The sequence below is a fragment of the Daucus carota genome, chromosome 7 (genome assembly GCF_001625215.2).
Source record: "Daucus carota subsp. sativus chromosome 7, DH1 v3.0, whole genome shotgun sequence".
NCBI classification, from domain to species: Eukaryota; Viridiplantae; Streptophyta; class Magnoliopsida; order Apiales; family Apiaceae; genus Daucus; species Daucus carota.
Window position 1 is genome coordinate 35073191 of NC_030387.2, and position 25305 is coordinate 35098495.

The following is a 25305-nucleotide window of genomic DNA, read 5'->3' on the forward strand; positions in this document are numbered from 1 at the left end:
CCAATTTAGTTATACATCCTGTCTGAAAACCGATGGTAAAAATTGTGTCCGGAAAAATGTGGACTTTGTCACTGTCAATGAGATAAGTAGCCTCGGCATAAAGTTTTACAGAGGAGATCCGAGCTATGCTTTATCTGTAAACGCCAAGGCAACTTTAAAATTTACATTCGATGACTTAAGGAAATCATTTGCACCTGGGAGAAAGAGGTCCCATAATTTCTTGATTGCTAAAATATAATGCAAAAATAAACATCATAACTAGAACATTGGAGGCGGCCAAGAAAGAAAAGGGAGATGGTGAGACAAAAAAAGGGGGGCGAATTTATTGTCGCCGATGCAATTAGCAAATTGGTTACAGTTAGCGCTCACGGTAATTTACAACATTCCTTCTCCTGCCGGATCTTCTAACTTCAGGCCTGTCGAGATGCCTGTTATTCACTTCCAAAACCTTGTCCGGTACATGTCTTCTTGACTCATCTTTTTCCAGTTTCTCAGCCTCTGATATAGGGCAGGAATCACTTATCTTTGTAGTTTGGGCAAAATGTGCGGCATCCTCTTCAGCAGTTACATCATGTTCTGCAGTAATATCCTTTGAATCTGTTCGCAGCTTCTTTAATTTGGCTCTGCATCTAGTCAAAACACCACGAGCTTGGCTTCTAGTCAAAAGACCACTGCCAGTATTCAGATTTCTTCTTAACTTTTTCGATCCAGATTTATTAAGTGTTCTAGATTCCATATCTACCTGAGGTACTTTGATGCGATTTCTGGACATCTCCGGTGCAGGAATTGGAGCAGTTACTCCTGGATCCAATGTAGCGGCGAACAAGTTCAGTTCTTGACTGTTCATCAACATTTCCGACATAGTACCTCTTTTTGCGGAATCATTTTTACCTAAATGGTTGCACGTGGTGCAATTTTTTGAACTAGAGCTATCAAGAACTCTGTCAACTTTGATATTCGCTGCATTAGGTATGGCTGATTGACTGACACTTGCAACATGTGTAACAGTTGTGTCAGCATACTGCCTTGTAGAGGTCCTTGATGTAGTATCTGGATTCGTAGTAGTATTTGAAGGAAGACCCTCCTGCTGCTGGCTTGTTAAAGTCTCCAATCTAGTTTTATTTCTTGTTGGAACAAATTTGCTAAGCGCACGGACATCTTCATCCATTTTAGATTGACTGTGAACTGTCAGGAGGTTGTTAGTAGTTCCCATAGACACATCATCCAAGATAACATTGTCATCTTTGTGTTCCAGTTCATCTCTTGAAGCTTTATCAAGCGAAGAACACCCAGCGACAAGTGGTTTGTTATTTTCCCCACTTACATCAAGTGGAGTTTTGGTTTCATCAACCAAAAAATCCTCTGCTGGTATCCGATCAGTATCTTCTTCCTTTAACTCAGCAGAAGAGCTTCCATACTCGCTAAGGATATGATCAAAAATACTCCTGGTTAACGAGCATTCATTATAATCTCCAGAGGTGACCATCATATGATCAAATAATCGAGTCACTGGAATGTCATCAAACGAAGACAAAAGACACCTTCGTTCATCAATGTCATCAGAAGATGTACGAGTACCTTTTGATGAACGAGCTCCATGGATGGATTGTCCTCCAAAATATTGAGCACCAAACTCTTCCCAGTCAAATGGAAATCCGAGAAAGAAATGATCACAGACCTGTTTAAAGTAATGCTTAATACTGGCTGCACTTGCAAGACAATGGTTTACATCTTGTATTTTGTTCTTTAAAATTATATATATGGGCACGAATTTTTCAAAACATTTTAAAAGACTGCTTTTCTATATTTTACAACTGTTCAGCAGCTCTTCCCTAACACGTGATCAAGTTGGACAATATATTGAGAACAAGGAGCATTGAAGCAGGCATGTCAAATCTTTAAAAAAAGCTGAAATGGGGGAATCTGATAATAGGCTAGGTGAAATGAGTCCAAGAAATGCACAGTATTAACATACAGCTTCCGCAACACATACACAATTGCCTATAACTCACACTCTGCATAGTTAGCCATCTAGAAAAACAAAACGCTGTACCTGGGAGGTAAAGCCGTTTTCAAGTGTGCGAAACCTGTTAAGGAGACTATCAAGTCTGATAGTGATGCCCTCCACATTCTCCAGAGTTATTTCATCCTGCCTTTTAACAATTTCTCCAGAGAAAAAATGTGTTGATTCTCGCCTGTTAGTACAAATTTCTAAGTTATTACCTCACAAGACAATTGTACTTGACTTAATTCTCTAAAATGAAACAATAAAACAGCAGCAATCCATAAAAACACAGTTAAAATCAGCAGCAAGATCAACAATACCCCCCTAAAAAAATATGAATACTGCTCCCAACCCTATTAGTTCAACATAAGCCATAAAAGCATCTAAATACATTACTTAAATCAACTAGTATTCCACAAAAGCCAATCTAACTTCAAAACTATAAACAAATATTACAACCATTAGGGCTTGAAACAACAAAATTTACACAAAAGACACACATAATATCGGCAAAAAACAAAAAAATTGCAAAGGGCACATGATATCGCCAAAAAAAGGCCCAATCACATAAACGTTAGTATATAACTTTCATAAACAAAAGTGCAGTAATACCCATCAAACGCCTTTCCTCCAACACCAAATTTGAAGGCCTTAGGGCTTGTACTACCTTCAATTTGAAGCTTAGTAAGCCACCAATCAAGTAACACCACCTGCAAAAACGAAAAAAAAAAGTAAATAAATTAAACCCCAATCATCAGTTTCACATAGAAAAAAAAAAAGAATAAAAGGGTTACATTTTTAGAGGTGGAGACGAAATGGGGTTGTTCAGGAGGGGCGGAGGCCAAAGGGGTTGCGTTGTTAGAGGCGAAACGATAAGGGGTTCTCCTGGTGGTGTTGCATCTTTTTCTCCAGTTGGTTTTGAGAAGAGAGTTGAAGATTGGAGTTAAAGTGGGTGGGGAGTTTGAGTTTGAGTTGTTGTTTTGATGTTTGCGAGCGGAGGATGCAGGGGGTGTAAACATGGAGTTAGATCGCCTCAAATTGATGAATTAAACAGCCATTTTCATGAACAAAGCGTGTGTGGTTTTGGTGCCCCTCTTTTCAATTTGAAATCAACTTAATTTTTCCCACTTCTGAGCAACTCCAATGGGCTCTCTAAACAAGCTCATAAGTCTAAAATTTAGAAGCAAATCAAAATTTAGTGCTCAAATGGGCTCCTAGATGCCCTTTAAAAATTTAGGAGACTACTCTCTCTCCTTTCTTTTAAAGAGCATCTAGTAGCTCCTAACTCAATATTATATTATTTTCCCTTCAATCTTCTCTCTCTTTTAGTTAACTTTTTCCTCTCATTTATATAAAATAAATATAAAATGTGAATAAGGAGCCAAATATAAAGAGTAGCATTGGAGTTCTCACGTTTTCCGGTGTATTAACTTACTAGGAGCCATATTTTATATTATTGTTTAGAGAATGATTTAGGAGTACCGTTGGAGAGGCTCCTAGGCTCTGTTGACTTCACTTGAATGGAATGATTTTGGGCTGAATGGAATGACCATTCCGGGCTGAATGAAAAATTAACTTGTTTGGTTGGGCCAGCGGAATGGAATGAGGTATCCTGGTCCATTCCTTTTGGACTAAAAAAAATAACAACTCATTCCTTTTAAAACATGCGGTACAGATTCATTCCATCGTCAAATTAAAATGTCCGGCCAACGGGAAGAAGACGATCTATACTCACTGCCCTAGCCCGCAGCGATGGTTCTCTCCTGGATGCTATCTCTCTCTCTCTCTCCGAATAGAGCGCGCTCTCTCTCCCAATTAACTCCCAAGCACTCTCTCTCAATTAGCTCTCTCTCGGTTAGCGCTCTCTCTCTCCCTCTCCCTCTCCTTCTCCCTCTCTCTCCCTCTCCCTCTCCCGCTCGCGCTCCCTCCCCCTCCCCCTTATCAGCTTGAATTGTTGATTCTGATTAATTGTTGATTTTGATTATGTATGAATTGTCGATATTACGAATTTATGTGTTTGTATATTTGCTTTATTGAGTTTTGATTGTTTTTTTGAGGTGGATTATGAATTGTTGCTTTTTGTTTGGTAATTAGTAGTGTAATTATGGGATAAAGTCCTTTCCTCAGCTTCTGCTTGTAACAAGAAGAGTGCTTGTAGCAATAAAAAGTTTTAAGCAGTGTGTGTGTTTATAAACAATTGATTAGTGAAGATTGAGAGAGTTTAGAAAATGAAATGGAGAGGTGAGAGGTAAGTGAATCAAATTAATAGCAAGGATTAACTCAACAATTAATATAACATTGACACGCGACAAAAACTCTACTTTACCACCGATGATAGCTGCAATGGAAGTATTCGCAAAATGGGCTACACATGTGAAGTAGAAGTACACAGCTCCGTCATCTGGAGCTACTGGGGGATTTATATCATTAGCATTTTCACTGATGATTCCTTTTGTGTTTGTATTGGTAGCATGAAAGTGGTAAGAGACATTTTGAAGCACAGTGTAATCATCGTAAATTATAATAAAAGGTCACATTCCCATGATAAGTTAAACCTGTAAAGGAAAATTTCATTTGAAAATGATAATCCAAACTGAAATGTATACTAAATTTGGTAATTTGTTTATGTTCTTTTTGTAGAGGACAAACTGAAATATAAGCTACGAAACTTGATATTACAGTACAGAATTTGAAAACTTAATTCACTAAAATTCACTACAATGGCTTATTTATAGCTGACCACAATTGCATTAGCTCAACTAAGGATGAGAAAAAGTGCAGATTATATATAAATGTCTTGGTTGTTATGTAGACTCCAATTACAATTAATATATGCTCTTTTTCCCTCTACTTATTGTATTGGTAAAATTACAATTAATATATAAATGTCTTACAATTAATATATAAATGTCTTGGTTGGTCGTAACTGGCCAGTACTGTCGTAGTGCTGCAAAGAATCTTGTTAATGTACTGGAGCTTCATTTTGAAATCTCCTAGCTCATAAATACTATACATTGTTCTAATAGAGAACTTGCTCTAATGTTCCCTGCTTAAATGATTTTGACTTTATTTAACAAAGGTTCTATGTACTTTGTATATGTATATTAATATCAGAAAAGCACTCTTCTTTTGTGTATAAAATATAAAGAAGTTATCCTGAATTCTCTATTACAGCGGAAATGGTTTGCTCTTGTATGATAATGGTTTACTCTTCTATAATATGCTTTAGAATTTCAATAAAAAATGGGTTCTGCTTATTGTGAATATGGTGATTAGTCTGCCAAATCGTAATGCAAGTGTTGGAGCTGGACTATTCTGTCTGGAATCTTTTCTCAGAATTGGGTTATTCAGGTGAGTTTATTTTGATGGACAGCTTGTGAAATCTTTAACAAGAATTGGGTTTATTTGTGATTTAGTTGGCTGTTGATGACGCTGATGTTTTAGTTTCATGTATGACTTGGTTATTCTCAAATAATAGGCCTTGTCATCGCGCTTTATGGAGAAAAATTTGCATACTAATGATTTCTAATGAAAATTGCTGAATTAAAATTTGAGGTCAAGTGGCATTAAGTTAAGGCAGTGAGCATCGAAAACGTAAACTTCATCTTCTTTCCTCTGTATATAAAAGCATGTCAAAATCTTCTTTCCTCTGTATATAAAAGCATGTCAAAGTATATAATTTAGAAGTGTAGCATTCTTGTGTTCTGCTATCTCAAGACAGAACTATATTTCCATGTTCACTATATTCAGTTATAAAGAAATGACCCCTGAATCACCATTAAGGAGGTTCAAACAGTTCATATACATATTTCTTCTGCATGGGTGAAAGGAGAGAGAGAGAGAGAGCCTAGAATGATCGAAAAGAATCTGCACTCTATAATTTATGTTTTCTGTCTTCATTGTTTACAGACATGGAATCAAATACTGATACTATCGTGAACGTGGAATGGACGTGGAAAGAGGCGCATGGAGAATCAAAAGGAAGTGGTCTAAACTAGAAGATGAGAAATTGGTCGAGTCTCTTTTAGAACCTGTGAACAATGGAGCATACAAAGCTGACAATGTTTTCAAGCCGGGATATCTTGGATTTTTGGAAATTTCATTGAGCGTCAAACTACCAACTTCAGGCCGGGATATCAAGCCGGGATATCTTTTTTTTTTTTTTGTCTTAGTTATGCACTTATGAATATTTCAGATTTTTATTTTGTACTTATTTTGATGAAGTTCAATTTAAAATTTGTATATATTGCCTTTAGTTAATTGTATTTATTTTGTCGATTTGAAATATTTTTTTTTTTCAAATTACAAACTAACAATCAGGTTTTACAATGATTAAATTAAATATTGCTTCCATTACTATTAAATTAAAAATTGATGAGTACTTTAGAAAAGAATTTATAATAAATATCAATAAAAAAATCTTAAAAATTTTTTTCACTAATTTCATTCCATTCCATCCTAAATAATTGGATAAGTGAACAAGGGAATGGAATGACCATTCCTTTCTCATTCCATTCCTTCTTCCATTCCATTCCGGCACCATTCCATTCATGCGAAGTGAACACAACCTTATGTTGTGTTCACTTGGAGTGAATGGAATGGAGGGAGAATGGAATGAATCTTGTACTATAAAATGGTGTTGATCAAAGAAAATATATATAATTTTCATTCCTTCAATCATTCCAACCTTACTATTTTAACTATAACTCTAACCCACATGTTTTGGAAGGAATGCTCATTCCATTTCAACATCATGTTTCTTCACAATCTTTCTTACAAAAAAATTAACTACATTCATATTTTGTCACCATTATCTCATACTTTCTTCTTTCTCCTTGAAACTTCTATATAATTTTTCATTCCATTCTCCCCTCATTCCATTCCATGAAGTGAACACAGCCTTAGTGATTACTGCCATCTCCCGTTTTAGCGAGCAAAATATAATTCGTTCTTTTCCTCTCTTTTTTTTCGTGTCAAGGGAAATAAAACTTAAGGGCCTGTTTGGCCAAAGCTTTTCTGGACTGCCTTCTTTGTATACGGGCAGAGAAGTTACAAGTGACCTTCTCAATTATCCGGCGGAACGCTGAGGTAAAAAGCGCAAGCAGTCGCGTAAGCGGAATCGGTCTTAAAACGCTCCGATTTTGTATTAAGCGTTTTTTCAAAATTAAACAGATAATTTTTTTTTTATTTTTTTTGTCATAAAGCAGATAATTTATAAATCAAGTTAAAAATAATTTTTAATTTAGTTAATGTATAATTTATCGGATATAAATATTATTAATATAATGATAAATTATTATAAATAGTTTATATGTACTCTTTTATAAAATTAAATTTCAAAAATAAAAAAAAGTCATTAGAAAAATTAGGATTTTCTATTTTTCATATTTTAAATTATAAATCCGAAAATAGAAATTGACTTGTAAATTTTTTACACAAACAATAGTTTTTTAACTTATAAATCCAGTCAAACACCTTTTACTTCAATCATTTAGGGGCTTTGGCGTAACTTAAAAAAGTGCTATAAATGAGAAATAACTTTTATTTTATGTGCTTGGGTAAATTTTTAGGAATTTACAACTTGTGGCATATAAAAATTATTGATATAATGATAAATTTCTATAAATCATCTTAAAAGTGATCCTCCATATATTTGTAAAAGTAAAATTTCAAAAATAAAAATAAGTCACTAAAAAGTTTCTCAACTTTTACATTTTTGATTTATAAATCAAAAATTGACTTATAAATTTATTACACAAACGATACATATAAGTTGTTCTAGATCATAAGCGATACATCTATACTATAATATAATAAGGCAACATAGGTATAATTGGTAGTCGTCCAAAATTTTGGTTTGGTCATTTTCATTTATAACTGCAAGTATGCAACAAGTAGAGTTCTATTCCCCTTACATCATTAAACAGTTTCATACTCTTCAAATGACAAACACTTTGTCATGTACTACGACATAAAAATTCCACCATTCCTTTTTTTAAATATAATTTATAATTAGTTAAATTTTTAGGAGTGAATATAATCAGCCAATTAATATAATTTAATAAAATTTTAATTCATTAATACTAAAACACTAATAAAATAATATTAAAATTTAAATTATAAATAATAATATACAATTATATAGTCGCCCGTGTTTTGCATGCAACAAGTAGAGTTCTATTCCCCTTACATCATTAAACAGTTTCATACTCTTCAAATTACAAACACTTTGTCATGTACTATGAGATAGAGATAAAAACTCCACCATTCTTTTTTTAAATATAATTTATAATTAGTTAAATTTTTAGGAGTGAATATAATCAGCCAATCAATATAATTTAATAAAATTTTAATTCATTAATACTAAAACACTAATAAAATAATATTAAAATTTAAATTATAAATAATAATATACAATTATATTGTCGCCCGTGTTTTGCACGGGTTTAAGGCTAGTATAAGTTATTCTAGATTATAAGCTCACAAGCTGAGCTTATAATTCTAGTAAAGCATCTGTTTAATTTATTCGGCGCAGAAATTTTAATATTTACGTGATAAAATAATATCAAAATTCTATCATTGCTCAGTGACGGAACACCCCAATTGTTAACCATAATTCTTTTCCTTCAATGTTAATGTTGATTGTTGGTTATCTAAGGGGTCATTTGATAACATCTGGATGAAAATAAAGGAACTAAACGAGAGGTGCACGATGGTTCAGATCATTTGTTTATGTTTACTTGTGGCTGGACGAGACAAGAATACCTGGACGATGCATAAAATTTAACTGGACGACTGGAGCTTAAAAAGTTGGTTGAACCACACCGAAACGAAATGTACTACTTAAATACCTTTTCTTAAGGGCCTAGCCTTCGTGCAAATAATTTTGGTATTTTCTTTTGCATTATTGGTTTATAATATGTCTTTATAAATTTATATTGAAACTAATCTAATTACATTATCATAACATCTTTATTATTTAATAATACAAATATATCTAATTCTTTATATTATTTTATATATTTATATATAATTATTTTATAAATTTGAAATACCGAAGATTTTGACATTTAACAATATTTATTTATAAATATATTTTAATAAGCCAAATTATCGAAAATATTTAATATTTGTATTTTGAAATTAAATATTTAAAAAATATATTACATTATTGAAAAATATTAAATATTAAAATAAATAAAATTCGCCAGACACAAGTATATGGGTGATAGAAAAAATAGTTTATTTCATTATATGATTTAAGTTTCAGTTTTCCATCAATATTATAATAAAAGTTAAATTTATAATATAAATTTTAAAAATTAAAATGAATAAAATTTTTAGCAATCATATTATATTTTAAAATTATTTGAAATATATATAATACATAATAGTACCAATTATTTAATAAAACAATATATTTGATATTAATTCATGTTATAAGTTAGTCATCCAGATAAATTAGAAAAAGAGAAAACAAACAATAGCATTCATTCACATCATTGATTAACTAATCGTTTAGAAGCTCGACTCATCCGGATATAATTGTTGAGATTTAACAAATGACCCCTAAAATTCTTTTTAAACAGTGAGGTGGGGTGTTGATATGGGCTGGACATGGTCGGGAGAAGATAAGTTACAAAATGGACTTCAAATGACAGAAGCCGCTAAAGCTCACTGGACATCGAAAATTATCTTGCATCTAGTCTAGTGAGGCCCAAATCAAAGACCTTAAAACGATCATGTATGTCCATTGTCCACTCCAAGTGCTCTCATAGGGGGAAATCCCGAGTCCTAACTTTTCTCTTTTTACAAAATATGGAAAATTTAATAAATTACTACTGAATTTCAGTCCAGACAAACTGCCGAACTATGAATTACAATCGATTATCAATTAAAAATCGAGTTAAACATATAGTCGTTTTGTTTTCAGATTGATTAACACATAAAATATTTAAATTTTTTAATTTAAAAAGTATTATAATCAAATCACGAACAATTCAAAATACATCACTTGTGAACATAATATCCTCGTAGTTGATGTTAATGTTCAAAACAATGAGTTACAACAAATGATATTGAATCAACCAAACATTATGAGTTTGAAAGTATCTTTTCAACTCAACACCAAGTATGATTTGGAATCGATAAAATTGGTAACAGATTCCACAACCCTGTGTACCAAACGATCCCCTTAGATATACGTATACCATATTTAAAAAATAATACATGACTTTCGATGATTTATAATCTATTTATCTATTTATCTATTTCTATTTATATTATAAAGCCTGAAGGCTGTTTGAGGATGTAATTACTAAAAACCCTCCTCAAATACTTCGTATCTACATCCCTTGCCATTGACTACATACGGAATGCTGCTTCCTCCTCAGACACGTGTATGAGCTTTGAATTAAATAATATAAAAACACTGTGCAGCCAGCTACTTTACCAAAAACTGCGCTCCGAACTCCCACAGTCCACGTGACCACATCCTATCTACTCCTCTATATCACATGCCAAACTGTCCTACGCCTCCCTACCGCTTTGTACAGCCTAATTTGAAAACGTTCCATTTAATACGAGTCCCTTTTATTTGACTGAAAAAATAGTTATTATTATTATTATTATTATTATTATTATTATTATTATTATTATTATTATTATTATTTATTAATGAGTAAAGTTTATTGGATATTAATGAGTAAAGTTTATTTTTTAATTTATATATTTAAAGGAATTGTTTTCTATTTGAAATTTATTGTATATAAATATTATTAATATAAAAATAAAAATACTTTAAATGATCTTTTGAAATGATCTTTTACATTTCCATAAAAAATTTAAAAATAAAAATAATTTAATAAAAAAATTCTAGGTTTTTCAACCTATCATAATCGAGATAATAAATAAGGTAACTTGATGTGCTTTTAGACATGTCCAAACACAAGTTATCCCGACTCATATCATGTGTTTGTCGATGGGTTAACTATAAAGTACGTCCCTTACTCCAAACGTATCAGGTGAGTCACCGATTACAAAACTGACTCAAATGAGTGACTCAGTAGAAGAATTTATATATCACTCCATCATTAGTCGAAATTTTGAAAATATTATATATTAAGTTTCGCATATTTTTTATGAATGGTTTTTTTTTAACAATGCAGGTTTATATGCCTTACAAATTAGTATCTGTCGAACCCGGATGTCCCGGGACAATAGAGGATAAACCCACCACTGGGCTATCCAAATGAAAGATTCTCAGTTATAGCTGATAAAATTTTAAAAATCTAACAATATTAGTTAGAATTAGGGCTGTAAAATGATCCGGGTGATCCCGGGTACCCCTCTGCTCAAGTACCGGATCATATTATTTTTAGGTTGTCCAGATTTGGGTCCGGGATCGTTTTATTCGGGTATAAACCGATCCCGGGTATTTGAGATTCGGATCCGAACCGGATATGATCCAGTATCGTATTTTCTATTTTTTAACCGGGTAGTTTATGATCCATCGAATATGAGCCGGATATGATCCACTAACATCAAATATCATTATTATTTCAGTTGTTCAAATAATTATCATTTAGTCCAAGTAAACATAATATTATAAAGGATAATAATTTTGAATTAAAACTTATAGTTATGTGTTGGTATATGTCATTTATTAAATATATATGAAGATAATAAGCATTATCACATTAAATAAATCATATTTTATGAAGATATAAACTTAAATAAGATAGTACAATTTTATAAAATGATGACTATTTACTTGCAAATATGATGGTGTTAAAATAATAGGTATATGAGTTTGAATCGAATATGAACCGTGGATCATATTCGGTTATTCGGGTAGGATCATATTATAAAAAATTATATGAGACCGAATCTGAGCGGGTATAGGTGTGCTCGTATCCGGGATCATATATTATACGGGCTTAATTTTTCCGCCAGATTTGGATCGTTTTCAAAACGGATATGAGACATGTATCATATTTTCGAGCCGAATATGAGCCGAGACACCGGATAGTCCGTATCGATTTACAGCCCTAGTTAGAATAGTAGAAATCAGAACTTTTCATTTAGATATAATATCATTCATAAAAAATGTGCGAAACTCATTCTATAATACTTTCAGAGAATTTCGACTAACGATAAAGTGATATTTTTGATACAGATTACGTTAACGAGTGACTAATTTTTGTGATAATTTTTTCCCTTATGAGAAGATTAATATTGAATAGTTTTTATATTTGAAATATGTAATATATTTAAATGTGTTACCGTAAACCAAGTGCTTGATTTTAGTTCTGAGAGGGAGAAGTCATTTATTAAATCTTTAAACCAGTTGAGTATTGTTATACTATATTATGTTTGATTGTGTTAAATTACTGTGTGTAATTGTGTTAAATTAGTATGTGTAATTATTGTGTGACTCTCAATCTACTTTAACAGTTCTCAACCCAATATACGCACTGGGTTTCAAAATTCAAACAAATCCACCACATCCCAAAATTCAAAAAACAAAGAACATCTATCTCCTAATTGTTCCTAGGAGAATCTCAATATGCAGCAGCTGAAGCGAACGAAAAAGATAAAGATTGTGTCGATGAATCTGTTCAAGAACCCTTACTTTTTAATCTTACTTTTTAATATTTGTAAAATTTTTAATGCTATCATGCAGTCAAAGTGTTGAAAGCAGAATGACAAAGAGACGGGAAGATTGTGAAGTTTGCAAGGATGATAGCACTTCTTCGAGTGACAGAGAGACGGGAAAATAGGTTCATATTCTTCGAGTGAATGGTCCTTTTATAGTGCTGCATCTTAGATACGAGATTGATATGTTTGCTCACTCAGGTTGTATGCATGGCTGCACAACGGAAGAAGCCGACAAGCTGAAGCAATTAAGGTGATTTTGGTATTAAAGTGAGCCTTAGCCATCAATCACCTCAAGTTCTGCAGATTTAAATGGAGGTGCAGAGGAAACTTCATGAGCAAATTAAAATAAAAACCTCTTTGTGATCGTACCATTATCTTTTCGAATTCATTTTATGATATTACAGGAATCTTATATAGATGATTTGGTACAGATCTACGAGACGATGGTTCTGCTATAAAAAGAGCAAGCTATGGCAAGTGCAAAACTGGTGAGCATACAGATTTGCCAAGAAGGTTTTTAAAAATGATTAGGAATAAATAATATCCTGTTTTTGATAGTTATGTAACTAACAATGATTGATATTGTCTTTATCAGGTAAGCGGGAAGGATTCTTACAATGAGTGCAAATTAGACAATCTCAATTCTCACAAGGTATCAGCTTACATAAGCCATTATGACTTGCATACTCCTGATAATAGTAAAAAAACAAATGAATTTTCTGCCCATTGTCAAGGTGTCGAAAGCAGAAAATATGACAGCAAACTGAAAGTCGGTTGGTTTCTTCACACACCATTTCCATCTTCTCAAATTCACAGGCTGCTGCCGTCTCGATCAGAGCTGTTACGTGCTGTTCTTGCTGCTGATGTAGTTGGGTAAGAAATTTTATATGTAGTCTATAGGCTTGCAATCATATTTATTATCATAGCACAATGAGTCGGTTGCTGATTTTAAATCATAGGTACAATAACTGCAACTAGGCTCATCATAATACAATTATACTGAGGGGAGTGACATAATTAAAGGTAATTAGGTAGGAATCAGGAGTCAATTTTGCTAGCTGAATGTTGTAGATTCTAGACAATCTGATTTCTGCAGAAGTATATATATATTATTTGTGTAATCTTTTAATGCCTACCTCATAATTAAGCATGATCATGCTTTACCAATAATGCTGTAGTTACTGATACCATTCTCTATACTCTGTATATACAATAAAGCTGATTTGTAGTATGATGACTGCTTATTATGTTTAGCTTGGGTATTATTGTATTAATAAGAGCTCCCCTTTATGAGTTTACCAATGTTAACATATATGTACTTGCATATCTTTTTTACCCCCTTATTGGCAATAAGCTGCAATAACTAAATGATGATTTCCCTTTTTAGATTCCATACCTATGACTATGCAAGGCACTTTGTTAGTGCATGTGCTAGAATTCTCGGACTTGAGGGTACACCTGAAGGAGTGGAAGATCAAGGAAGGCTGACCCGTGTGGTCGTGGTATGCATAAGTTAATATGTACATAGATCGATGTCATCGAGCACTTATATTAACATGTGCAAGCTGTTTCCATTAATTAAATATTTTAATGCTGCCTTTGATTGATAGGTTGGAGAGGAACGAAGTTTGAAATGAAATAAATATGTGTAAAACAATGTAAGTGTAACGTAGGGATGATATATTTAAGTAGGTGAGATCAAAGTTGATGATGTAGCAAACAATATCGGTGAATGATGCTGGTGGGAGAGAAGATCGAATGCATCTGTACACTAGAATATAGTGATCTGAAGTTTTAGAAAGGCATGGACGAAGTTATGGATGTTGTACTTGGATGTTAAGAAAACAGACTTTACCCCCAATCCTGTGAATTTCAGAAGATGGTAACATATAGTTTAGATGTCAAATATTTGTCTCCCATGTAAATTTCTGTTTCGATATGTGTATAATATATGTGTCTGAATGTTTGGATTTTGATGGGTCCATTGTGTGGTTGTGTTTGTAGATTGAGGGAGGGAGAGAGAGAGTTGCTATATGAACAGAATGAGAGAGGTATTGTTTGATCTGAGTAGTTGAAATTCCTGTATTGTCAGTCTTGGACAGAGTTGACAGGAGCCATTGAAGTTGACTCCATGATAGAGATGATCCCATGATCGAACTACTCAATAAGCAGGTACGGTTGAAACAGGGATGTTGCAGTGAACAAAAATTCCCATTGCAGAGTGTCCATTTTTCAGAGTGGCATAAAATTCTTGCAATGCACATTCCATTTTAAGTTATTGTGCATCCTGTATGTTCGCCTCTCTGATAGCTGGCTTCACTATTGCAGAAATATATGTGTTTCAATTTCAATTTTCGTGATGACTTTCAGTAAGAAATCTTAGAGACCAGTCATTAGGAGTCAACAGATTACACTCAAGTAACAAAACTCTGATTCATTCATAAGATAGCAGGCAAAGACCCTATCATAGAAAAACAGTTAATAGTTAAATTATTTCATTTTTACTGTATATAATATATTTTAAAATTCTATACTTCATTTAAAATATACATCTTTAGTAACAAATAAATCCAAATCAAAGAAATTTCAAATGTAAGCTCGGTCTTCTTGAAATAAATTACTTCCTGCCTTAATAAACATATAAGTGTGCCGAATTTTTTAAGACTTATCTCTGGAGTTTGTACATCTTTTTGTCACTTATATCAGAATTTATATTTTATTTTCTGAAATGCCTAATTTGTATAAAATGATTTATGTCCATATTGTAGAATGAAGGAAAAAGAAAATATATCATTTTTTATTTAGTGTATAGTAAAACTTAAAATTTATATATTATATTTTCGATTAAATCTTTTCCTTCTAAAAATGTATGGAACTTAAATTTGTTTTGACTAATATAATTTTGAATTTTATTTTTTAAATTGCCGAATTTGTATAAATTGATTTTTGTCCGTATTGCAGATAAATAAACAAAACTTAGTAATTTAATTAAAATAAAAATGCAGGAAACGAGAAAACCAAATATGGATGGATTAAATCTTCCACTCCAACACAGGACCTTTATTAAAATAGCAACTTAAGAAAACGTATAAATATATTATTATGATTTTTTCTTTTTTTTCTTGCTCAAATTTATATATTAAATTATAAATATAAAATTTATAATAATTAAATCAGAATTTAATAGTTTGTGTTTTGTGATTGCCTTGAGTGAAAATCCAAAGAGAACTCAAACAGTAGAGATCTTTCACGATGAGGGTTCAATGATTCGGTAGAAGAAACTCAATTTTCACCTTTTTAACTTAAAGAAAGGGTGTAAAGGGTCGCGCTCAAGAGATAACCAGTCTTTAAAATAGAATCATAAAACCACTAAGGTCTTCCGGCAGAACTTTAAATTTTAAATAGATTTTTAGGATCTAAATCTAAATACATGTTTTTTTTCATATTTTTCATCGTTGTGTGTGTTCAAAAATAATTTTAAACTATAAAACATAGATATTGACATTTTTTGCATGGAGCAGAACCCTGACTAATACTTAAGTTTTGATGCTTGCAACTTTAGATCAGCAAATACTTAAATAAAATACTAATTAAACCAAGACAATTCCCTGATCTGGAGAACAAAACCACAAAACAGAATAACTCGGACCACTTTATAGAATAAAATCACCTAGAACAACGAGAAGATCTAAGAAAACGAAGGTCAAATCAAAAAAGGTTTTGAATCTTTTGATCCGAAAAATAAACTAAGGTAAAAGTTTCAAGGTTCCCTCTCTAATGATTAGTAAAAAAAACAATTAAATTTATTTTTTTTAACTGCCCGAGAAGCTGATATTTGAAATCATATCAACTCAAATTAATGTTCACAGTAATTATGAGAGTAATATATTTTTCATCCACAAAATCGGAAAAATTGTTTCATTAAATCATTTTTTAATTGCATTTCTTTCTCAAAATCTTTGCATAATTAATTTTAATTAAAAAATCATCTCTATAACCATGTGTAACGGGCAAAAAATCCTTAAATTATATATTGGGATGGTTATTTGTGAATGATTATTAGATATTCGAAACATCATAATAAAAATAAATTTGATATATACTCTACTTAAATGGTGGTATTAATTTTTATTAGATAACAATATAAAAGAAAGGGTAAACTGTAAAAGGAAAAAAAAATACCTCCCGTTAACATGTAATCTTAAATTTATTCTGTTTCACTTTTTGTTTTAATCATTTTTGATTGACTTATCAATCATACAAACACTTTTTAATTTAGAATAGAATATAACGTTCTTTTGTATTAGGACAAAATGAAAATAATTTTAAACAAGTGCCTTTGTATCTATTTAGAAACAGTTGCTTTCCGAGTATTTGAGTTTACTCTCATACTCCGAAGTATGACGTTAATCATGCATGATTTGCGCAACAATATTAACAGCCAACGAAAAAAGAAAAATCCTCTTCGAAAAAGAAATGCAATAAATCTTGGCGTACATTCTAATTCACTACTAACTCACTACCTAGTTTCTAGGGTAAACACGTGACCCACTTTCTCCTTGTTTCACATTCTGTTATCATTTTTCTTTGTATTTTGATAACTTCTTATTTTTAGTGTCAGCCAAATTTTCACTTTCAATTTCATCTAAAAAAATTCTCTTATAAAATTTTGACTTTACAAAATATTATTTTATCGAAGTAATATAAAATTTATATAAAATCATATTTTGTCTTTCATGATTAAACACTAAATTTATCTTGTATGGTGTGTCAAAAATTATTTTTAAAATTTAATATTATTTAACTAGAAAAATATATGTACACTTTTATTAATAAAAAAATCTGATAAAGAAATTACTTAAATAGTAAAAGAAGGAAAAATCAGCTAGGCCTACAGCTTTGCTTTCCTATGTTTGTATGTGTTTCATGTGTATCATTCTATTCATTCCATCAGACTTTCTTTGCATATTAAATAGGTGCAATTTTAATTTTTAAGTATCATCTCTAAAATATGTAAAATCAGTGAATTAAATTTAAAAATCAATATTGAAAATCATGGAGTTATGCTAATTATGTGTTTATTTCCCTGTACAACTATGTTGTGAAGAACAATCATCTTAATTCTTTTCAAAAAAAAAAGAAAACAATCATCTTAATTATTGTATATTTTAAATTAGATGTTATATATCATATTTTTATATGAGATGATAAATTTATTGTCTTTTAGTTATTTTCCTTCTTTTACTATTTAAGTAATTTATTTATCAGATTTTTTATTAATAAAAATGTACAAATATTTTTCTAAGTAAATAATATTAAATTTTAAAAATAATTTTTGACACATGATACAAGATAAATTTAATATTTAATCATGAAAGATAAAATATAATTTTATATAAGTATATATTATTTACTGGAATATGATTATATTATGGTCGATAAATATTTTGTAAAGTCAAAATTTTATAGGTAATTTTTTTTTGATGAAATTGAAAGTGAAAATTCGACGGAAACTGAAAATAAGGAATCATTAAAATAAAGCTAAAAATGATAACAAAGTATGAAACAAGTAAGAAAGAAGTAAGAAAGTGGACTATGTGTTTACCCTAAAAACCAGGTAGTGAGTTAGTAGTGAATTAGTATGTACGCCAAGATTTACCGAAAGAAATGAAGCGCATGCTGTGAATGGCTCTCGGATCTCATTGCATTGTTCCGATTGTTCGGAGAATACAAAAACAAAAAACAAAAAAAGTATTCATAGAGTTTTTGTTGGAGAGAATGAAAGGTAGAAAATTTTCACTCCAATTTTGATAAAATAGGATAAATTTTTTTCAATATTTTCATAAATATATATATATTATTTTGTTTTTATTTCTTTTCCCTCTTCCAGACTAAAAACTCAGGAATACACGAAATATCTTGATTAGACTTTTTTTTTATTAAAGTTTTATAACACTTGTTGTGATTTGTGAATAAAGATTACCAAATTCTTAAAACACTTCTCATTTCTCATAATCCTTTTCTGTTCTCTTCTCTTTATCTCTGAAATAATACGGGAGCAGAGATATAAGTACGGTTTCATGTATACTACACACAAGCATCGTTAATTAGGATTCTGAAAAACAATTTGGATGTGATACGACATTTCTTTAAATTTGAAGTCCCGAGAATAATTTGAAACTGCATGATTGTCATTTGTCATCCTCTACAATTTAATTAATGTTACCAGGATTGAGGACAGGACGACTCGTGCCGCAAAGATTGAAAAAAGAATTTGACATTGGGGCACCTAATAATAATAATAGATGTAGCTAGACCGAGCGAAATAATTGAAGACTTCAACTGCCTCTGGCGACTCTACCACCTCGCTCGCTTCTAGAGTTGCACTATTAATGGTACGTACGTGATAACCATAACAGCCTCCCCAACCTAACGTGTAGAGAGGGGAGACACTGGAGTGGGGGACTCGTCAATTGCTCTAGCCTTTCCCATGCCTTTATATTTCGGTACGTATAATATTGGTATCGGCTCCATCTTACACTTCTGCATGTCGTTTAGTCCGGCTGAAATTCAAATGGAGATCATAAAGTCAGTGTGAGTTGCAGACTTGCAGTTGATATCGTTTAAACCAATGCACTTGTCGACTGGGCGCCGATGTGAACGCGTAGACTTGGAATTTATTCATTTATTCTTGTTGGATTCGGGGTGTATTTATTTAAATTTATACTAATAATTGAATATTTTTTGATTAAATTATTTAAATCAAGTATACTATTAAACAATTTATAGAAAACTAATATCTTTTAGATTTGTGGCTCATGAATATTTTGAACCAACGGTTCAACTAAGTTCACTCAACTTGCATAAAATTTGAATTCGTTCAACAAATTCAGCTTGTGTAAAGATAATTGGGAGGAATCGCAACTTTATGTAAAACGATGGTGACTCGCCGCCAAAATTGTCAAAATCTGGATGTCTCTCAATTAGTAAACGATCTATGGGGAGACTTGACTGGGTCGAAATACATTTTAATTGTTACTAGTAGATTGACTTTTGCAAATTTTGAAGACAACAAGCTAGCATAAGACTAGTTCAACCCTGCTGTACGTGTTGTTTCCATTGTCCACACAAAAGGGCTCCTATTGCTTTTACTGTATATCCATAACATAACAGAGAAGGATAATCCATAAATCAAAAGCTTGAGCTTGACCAACTGCATAATACTTGCGAGTTGCTATAGGCCGTCTTCCCTTCTTTTCTTTTCTTTTTTACGCGCCTTGATGATTAGTTAAAGTTAGTAACAATATATACTACGTAAAAAGAAAGATGAGATAAGAGTAATAGAAATAATGTCTCATCAACTTTGGGCAGGTGCATTAACCCGACATGCATGCGGCAGCCAACTTAACTAACTTATAATATACTTATGATAATGATAAATTAGTTGATGCATGTTGGCCACAGCCGAATTTTGTGACCTTAACGCATTTTGTGAACTTATAATATACTTATGATAATGATAAATTTTCAACGTGTGTTATGCAGGTATATATATAAGCTCAACTCTTTAAAAGAAAAATATTATAAAATAAAATATAGAATGTCATCCAATATTTGAATCATGATATTTCATTAAAAATAATAATAATATCTAACATGTTTTAAAAATAAATATATACTATATATAAATAATTTTATTCAGGATTTTATAATGATTCATATTAATATTTTGGATGGGATTGGATGTTAGATTTCATAAATTAAATTCAATTAATATTTAATTATAACAATAAAAAATTATTCTTTATGAAAATAAAATAGTATAACAATGTTGTTTGTTGTTAAGGTTTTCTCTTTGAAATATAACGACATAGATTTTATTATATAGAAATTATTTTTATATTCAAGAACTTAATAATTATATATGTTTTGCGAAGAAAGTACTTAAAAAGTTATATTACTATATAAAATATGTTTCGGTTGTTAATATATTATTATTATTATTATATAAAATTATGTCCCAGTTACTAATATATTATTGTGCGAAATATTTTGGAGTTGCTTAACATACATGATATGTGCAGTCTTCCCAATATTTATGTGGCAGCTTATTCACTTAATTATAACTAATTACTTGTGTTTATGTAGGAAGAATTAATTGTATCGATCGTTATGTCCGTCTCTGGCATCTTAAATTTGGAAAATGCTTGGTGCATATAAATATGAACAAAATTTTATATATTGGTGGATTTTATAAATTGGAATGAGCCTCCTATATTTACATCAATAATCCCATTTAAAATTAACCCACCACATTAATTGCCACATCATTATGTACATAATTTTGTACACCCACTGCTCTTAAATTTTAACCTGTCTCGAGACTATGGGTCTGTTTGGCAATGGCTTTTAAGGCGGCTTCTGGGCTTATAAGTTAGAAGCACTTATTTTGTACTGTTTGTGTAAAAGTCAAGAAGTACTTATAAAAAGTTAGGAATGCTAGCTTTTGTTTCGGTGTTTCTACTTATTTTCCAAACACTTTAATCACTTATAAGTCTTAACTTGCTTCTAACTTCTACACCATTTTTTTTTATTTTAAGCAATAAGCACTTATTTTAAACTCACCCAAACAGCCCATATATATGTATAGTTTTTTTTTTAGACTATATATATAGGTGATCAGTACTTTTTTGTTTTGCTGGTCACAGTATAATTATCCCAGACTATCTACTATATGCATTATATATACAAGAACATTACTTCTTGACTTCTTGTTCTTAATTTGATTTAGAACATGCAAGTGAAATTATGAACAATTTATCCCTTACATATTGAGTCTCATCATCATTAAATGCAAATTTACTGGCCAAGATAGCTGCTCATATAGTGTCTTGGTGGGAGCTTTTCTTGGATCAGTGTTGCATATGCATTGATACACTTGATTATTATGACGATGTTGAACCAACAATAATCCAAGTTAGGAGGCGGAAGTTGGGTATAATATCGCTCTATATGTTTCTTCCTTTGCACATGCATGTATATTATATATATAAGAGCGTGTTAGCCAGATCATTTTTCAAAACTGATAGAATCAAATCAGATACAAACTCAAGCCATACTGAAAAATCCAAAAGAAAGGATGAAATACAAATTGAACTCATCACCTGGTGATGAACCTCATATTGCCAAGTTAAAAAGATTATGAAATCGATCAGTCACGAATATCTCGATGATCCTTAGTAGAAGTTCCGGATCCAACAAACTGAAAATCATCTTCTTGTGATGCAGAAGAAGCTGCATGCAGATTGGTAGTAGTACTAGAGGAGCCAGTCGTGCTACTACTAGACGATGAAGAAGACACCAAATTAGCATATAGATTACTTCCACGAGGTCCTGATACCGACATGCTGTTTAATTGAGCATCGTTCCCTCTTGCAAGCTGCCCGTAACTATGAAGCTGATGATCCTGATAAACATTGCTGCTATCATAAGGGTAATTCATAAAATTACTACTCACAGGGAGGGAAGGATGCAATGATGACTTATGCTGATCAGCTTGAGTAAAATCATGAGTTAATTGGTTATAATTGTTTGGGAGATGGTCCTGAGTAGCTGTAGTACTTGGGGGAGGAATATGAGGAAGCCTGGTTATTTGGTGAAGTTCAACTCTTTCAGGGAAGTTGAGTTTAGCTTTGTTTCCCTTAAATCGGAGAGCAGCTTCATCATAAGCCATTGCTGCAGCCTCTGCAGTCTCGAAAGTCCCCAGCCAAACCCTAGCTGCCTTCACAGGATCACGTATCTCCGCCGCCCATTTACCCCATGGTCTCTGCCTCACTCCTCTGTAGTGTCTGTTTCTCCTTTCTTCTACTTCCACCTCCTGCTGCTTATTATCTTCATCTTCATAATTAAGGGTACATGAATAAAATGTATATTGTTTATATATCTCTTTCATATAACAAGGCTAAATTATATGGTTAGAGCATCTCCAACGTTTGACGATTATAATTTAACCTCAAAATTAGGTGAATTTTTTTGTGCTTAATTAAATTATAACATGTCACCGATGAAAACATCTGCTTGAGTCGAACCTCCGATCTAGGGTCACTGAGGATAAAAGCTTAACATTTGGTCCAGGTTATATAATATTGTTTATAACTTGACGGAAGACGATGAAAAAAGCTAGTAGAAAAATATGTGACCTTCAATGTTTAAATTCCTTGACATGTCCGAGATAATGACCCTTAATTTTATACAGGAGTATAGATACGCATATACCCAATACACATAATCACATAAATTAACTTTGATTGAATTTAACATATTTGGACACTGTAAACAAAGTGTTAATTAAGTATATTAAGAAATGCAGTAAAATAATAAAGACTCGGAAAGGGACTATACTTGAATAATAATGTCAAAAAGTCTATAGCTTATTCAAATTATATCTGAGATGACTGAACATATATATCCAGAACCTTTGACAATATATGTATTAATCCCTCAAATAGCATCTACAGAAACCAGATATTTTAAGATGGAAACCCTAATAATCTCTTCCTTATTATATATGTTCTTCATCAGGAGTAGATATTACATGTGCAATGTATTTTTATGTATTACTCTCAGCATATGCACACGCACATGTTGCCGGTTATATATTGGACAATCCGATAATTAAAGATCAAAATACATAACATGTTAAGTTACCGATTCTCAGAATTGAAATACATGATACCTTGGTGATGTTCAACTGTCTGATCTTGGATCTGTTGTTGGGAGTCATCGGTTAAGGCTGTCGAAGAATCGCTGTGATCCTTTTTATTTCCAATAACAGTGGAGAGAGCTGAAACCATGACTGAAAGATCTTGTTGGGATCGAGACGAGTAGACAGGAAATATATGTTGATGATCATCCTGATCATCTTGAGCTTTTTCAGTCGATTCATCGGAGGGAAGGGGCCTCTTGGCCCTCTTCCCATGCCTTGGATCCACTTTCTTGAATCTTTACACAATCTATATAGCTAGATTAATAGTGTGAAACAAGAGCCAACAATATATTATATTTTCGGATGAGGTTGGTATTACAAGAGAAGAAGATAAGGAAATATCTTGTCTTTATAGGGAGACAAGTTCAAAGGTCTGAATTTAGGGTTTACTACAAGGAAATGTATACTCCCTCCGTCCCCCTGAGTAGTATACATTGGGGACGGGGACGGGGCACGGACTTTAATGCTCCTGCAAAATGTAGTTGTGCAATATATTTTTAAAATTTTCCATTTCTGAATTAAAGTTTGGATGTTAGACTTTTATACAAAAAAAGAAAATCTCAAAAATAAGTTACGGAACTATATTTTATAAGAGTATTGAAATGTGTGTCGAGCAGTTAAAAAGAAACGTATAAAATTAAATGGGACAGAGGGAGTAACATGTAGTGTCTGACTAAACTAAGTGAAGTGTGAAGAGAATATAGTTCTACCCAAGACTTTTGAAAGAGTTGCTTTTATAGCTATAGTAAACCGGCGTGAGCAATATTTTGGGAATCTCCATGCCATCCCCAGGCGATTTAAGTCTTTAACTAATTAAGTTTTTTATACAACATACACACATAAATTAATTTTTGTAAAAAAAATGAAAGAGATAAATATATGAAATTGAGTGGCCAGGTTAAAATTATGGGCTTTTTTTATTCATAATCACGTTTTCAATCTTATTTCCAAAAATACTACCTTATCCAATCTTATTTACAAAAATACTACCTTCTCTAAAATATTTTCAAAAATACTGTGGTCGCATATGCAACTACAAATCCTGATTTCAAGTTTCAGATTTCAAATGTCATTTTCGACCTCATATTTGGATGTCGATATATATATATATATAGGGTTGCACTCCACACAGAACACTTTAAGAAAAAAACAACAAAGAACATTATCATAACACTTTATTTTTCATAAAAAATGATTTGTTAAAATTATAATTACATAGTTAAGCACTAACTAAACTTAATATATGAAATTTAACATCCAAACTCATCCAAATTATTAATTTAAAATATTATAGAATCCAGAATAGAATCCAAAACAGAATCCTGAATAGAATCATATATATATATTCTTTGCATGATTAATATCACATAGAAGCATGTTATTTTTAATTCATAATTATTGTTAAACATGTTAGATACTATTATTATTCATAATAAAATGTTAATTAGCTTAAAATTAGAATTTAATTCAAGTTTTAGACGAGATTCTATATTCGATTCTAAAGTGTTCTTCTTTGTTCTTCTTTTAAGGGTGTTCTTTTTTGAGCAATGTCATATATATATATATATATATATATATATATATATATATATATATATATATATATATATATATATATATATATATAGAGTGAGGTTCCAGAGAAAACCAAAGTATGGAGAAAACCGAGAAAACCTGTATTAATTACGTATTTGTACCGTATTCCTTTTTTAATTGCAATCATAAATATGAGGACAATCCTAGACAGAATCTGGTGAATAATAACATATCTTCTATTTATGGTATTTCCAAAATACAATTATGTATATCAATTAATGTGAATTACATTTCCAAAATTCAATCAATTAACTTGATTTCTTAATAAATATATTAACTT

At 31.5% G+C, this 25305-nt stretch overlaps 2 protein-coding genes and 2 long non-coding RNA genes across 5 annotated transcripts; 2 read left to right on the forward strand and 2 right to left on the reverse strand.

The window, feature by feature from the left end:
* Window positions 1–187: 187 nt before the first annotated feature.
* LOC108196103 (uncharacterized) lies at window positions 188–3148 on the reverse strand. The gene is made up of 4 exons (XM_017363212.2): window positions 2800–3148; window positions 2618–2715; window positions 2054–2195; window positions 188–1678 (listed from the first exon to the last, which is right to left on the reverse strand). Exons 1-4 carry the CDS (start codon window positions 3022–3024, stop codon window positions 359–361), a joined length of 1785 nt encoding a protein of 594 aa, XP_017218701.1. The 5' UTR covers window positions 3025–3148; the 3' UTR covers window positions 188–358.
* A 360-nt stretch (window positions 3149–3508) lies between these two features.
* On the forward strand, window positions 3509–6270 carry LOC135148084 (uncharacterized). The gene is made up of 2 exons (XR_010285965.1): window positions 3509–3859; window positions 5915–6270. It is a non-coding gene; the product is annotated as an uncharacterized LOC135148084 (long non-coding RNA).
* A 6261-nt stretch (window positions 6271–12531) lies between these two features.
* LOC108221970 (uncharacterized) lies at window positions 12532–14167 on the forward strand. The gene is made up of 6 exons (XR_010285547.1): window positions 12532–12786; window positions 12863–12979; window positions 13096–13152; window positions 13260–13316; window positions 13399–13537; window positions 14052–14167. It is a non-coding gene; the product is annotated as an uncharacterized LOC108221970 (long non-coding RNA).
* Window positions 14168–21724: 7557 nt separating this feature from the next.
* On the reverse strand, window positions 21725–23814 carry LOC108194320 (ethylene-responsive transcription factor ERF113). Of its 2 annotated transcripts, none has more exons than XM_017361271.2 (2): window positions 23400–23814; window positions 21725–22555 (listed from the first exon to the last, which is right to left on the reverse strand). In XM_017361271.2, the coding sequence occupies exons 1-2, from the start codon at window positions 23515–23517 to the stop codon at window positions 21876–21878; spliced, it is 798 nt and encodes a 265-aa protein (XP_017216760.1). In that variant the 5' UTR covers window positions 23518–23814; the 3' UTR covers window positions 21725–21875. The 2 variants fall into 2 exon arrangements, with proteins under 2 accessions (XP_017216760.1, XP_017216759.1); XM_017361270.2 differs by having other exon boundaries at window positions 21725–22561; window positions 23400–23811.
* Window positions 23815–25305: the final 1491 nt, after the last annotated feature.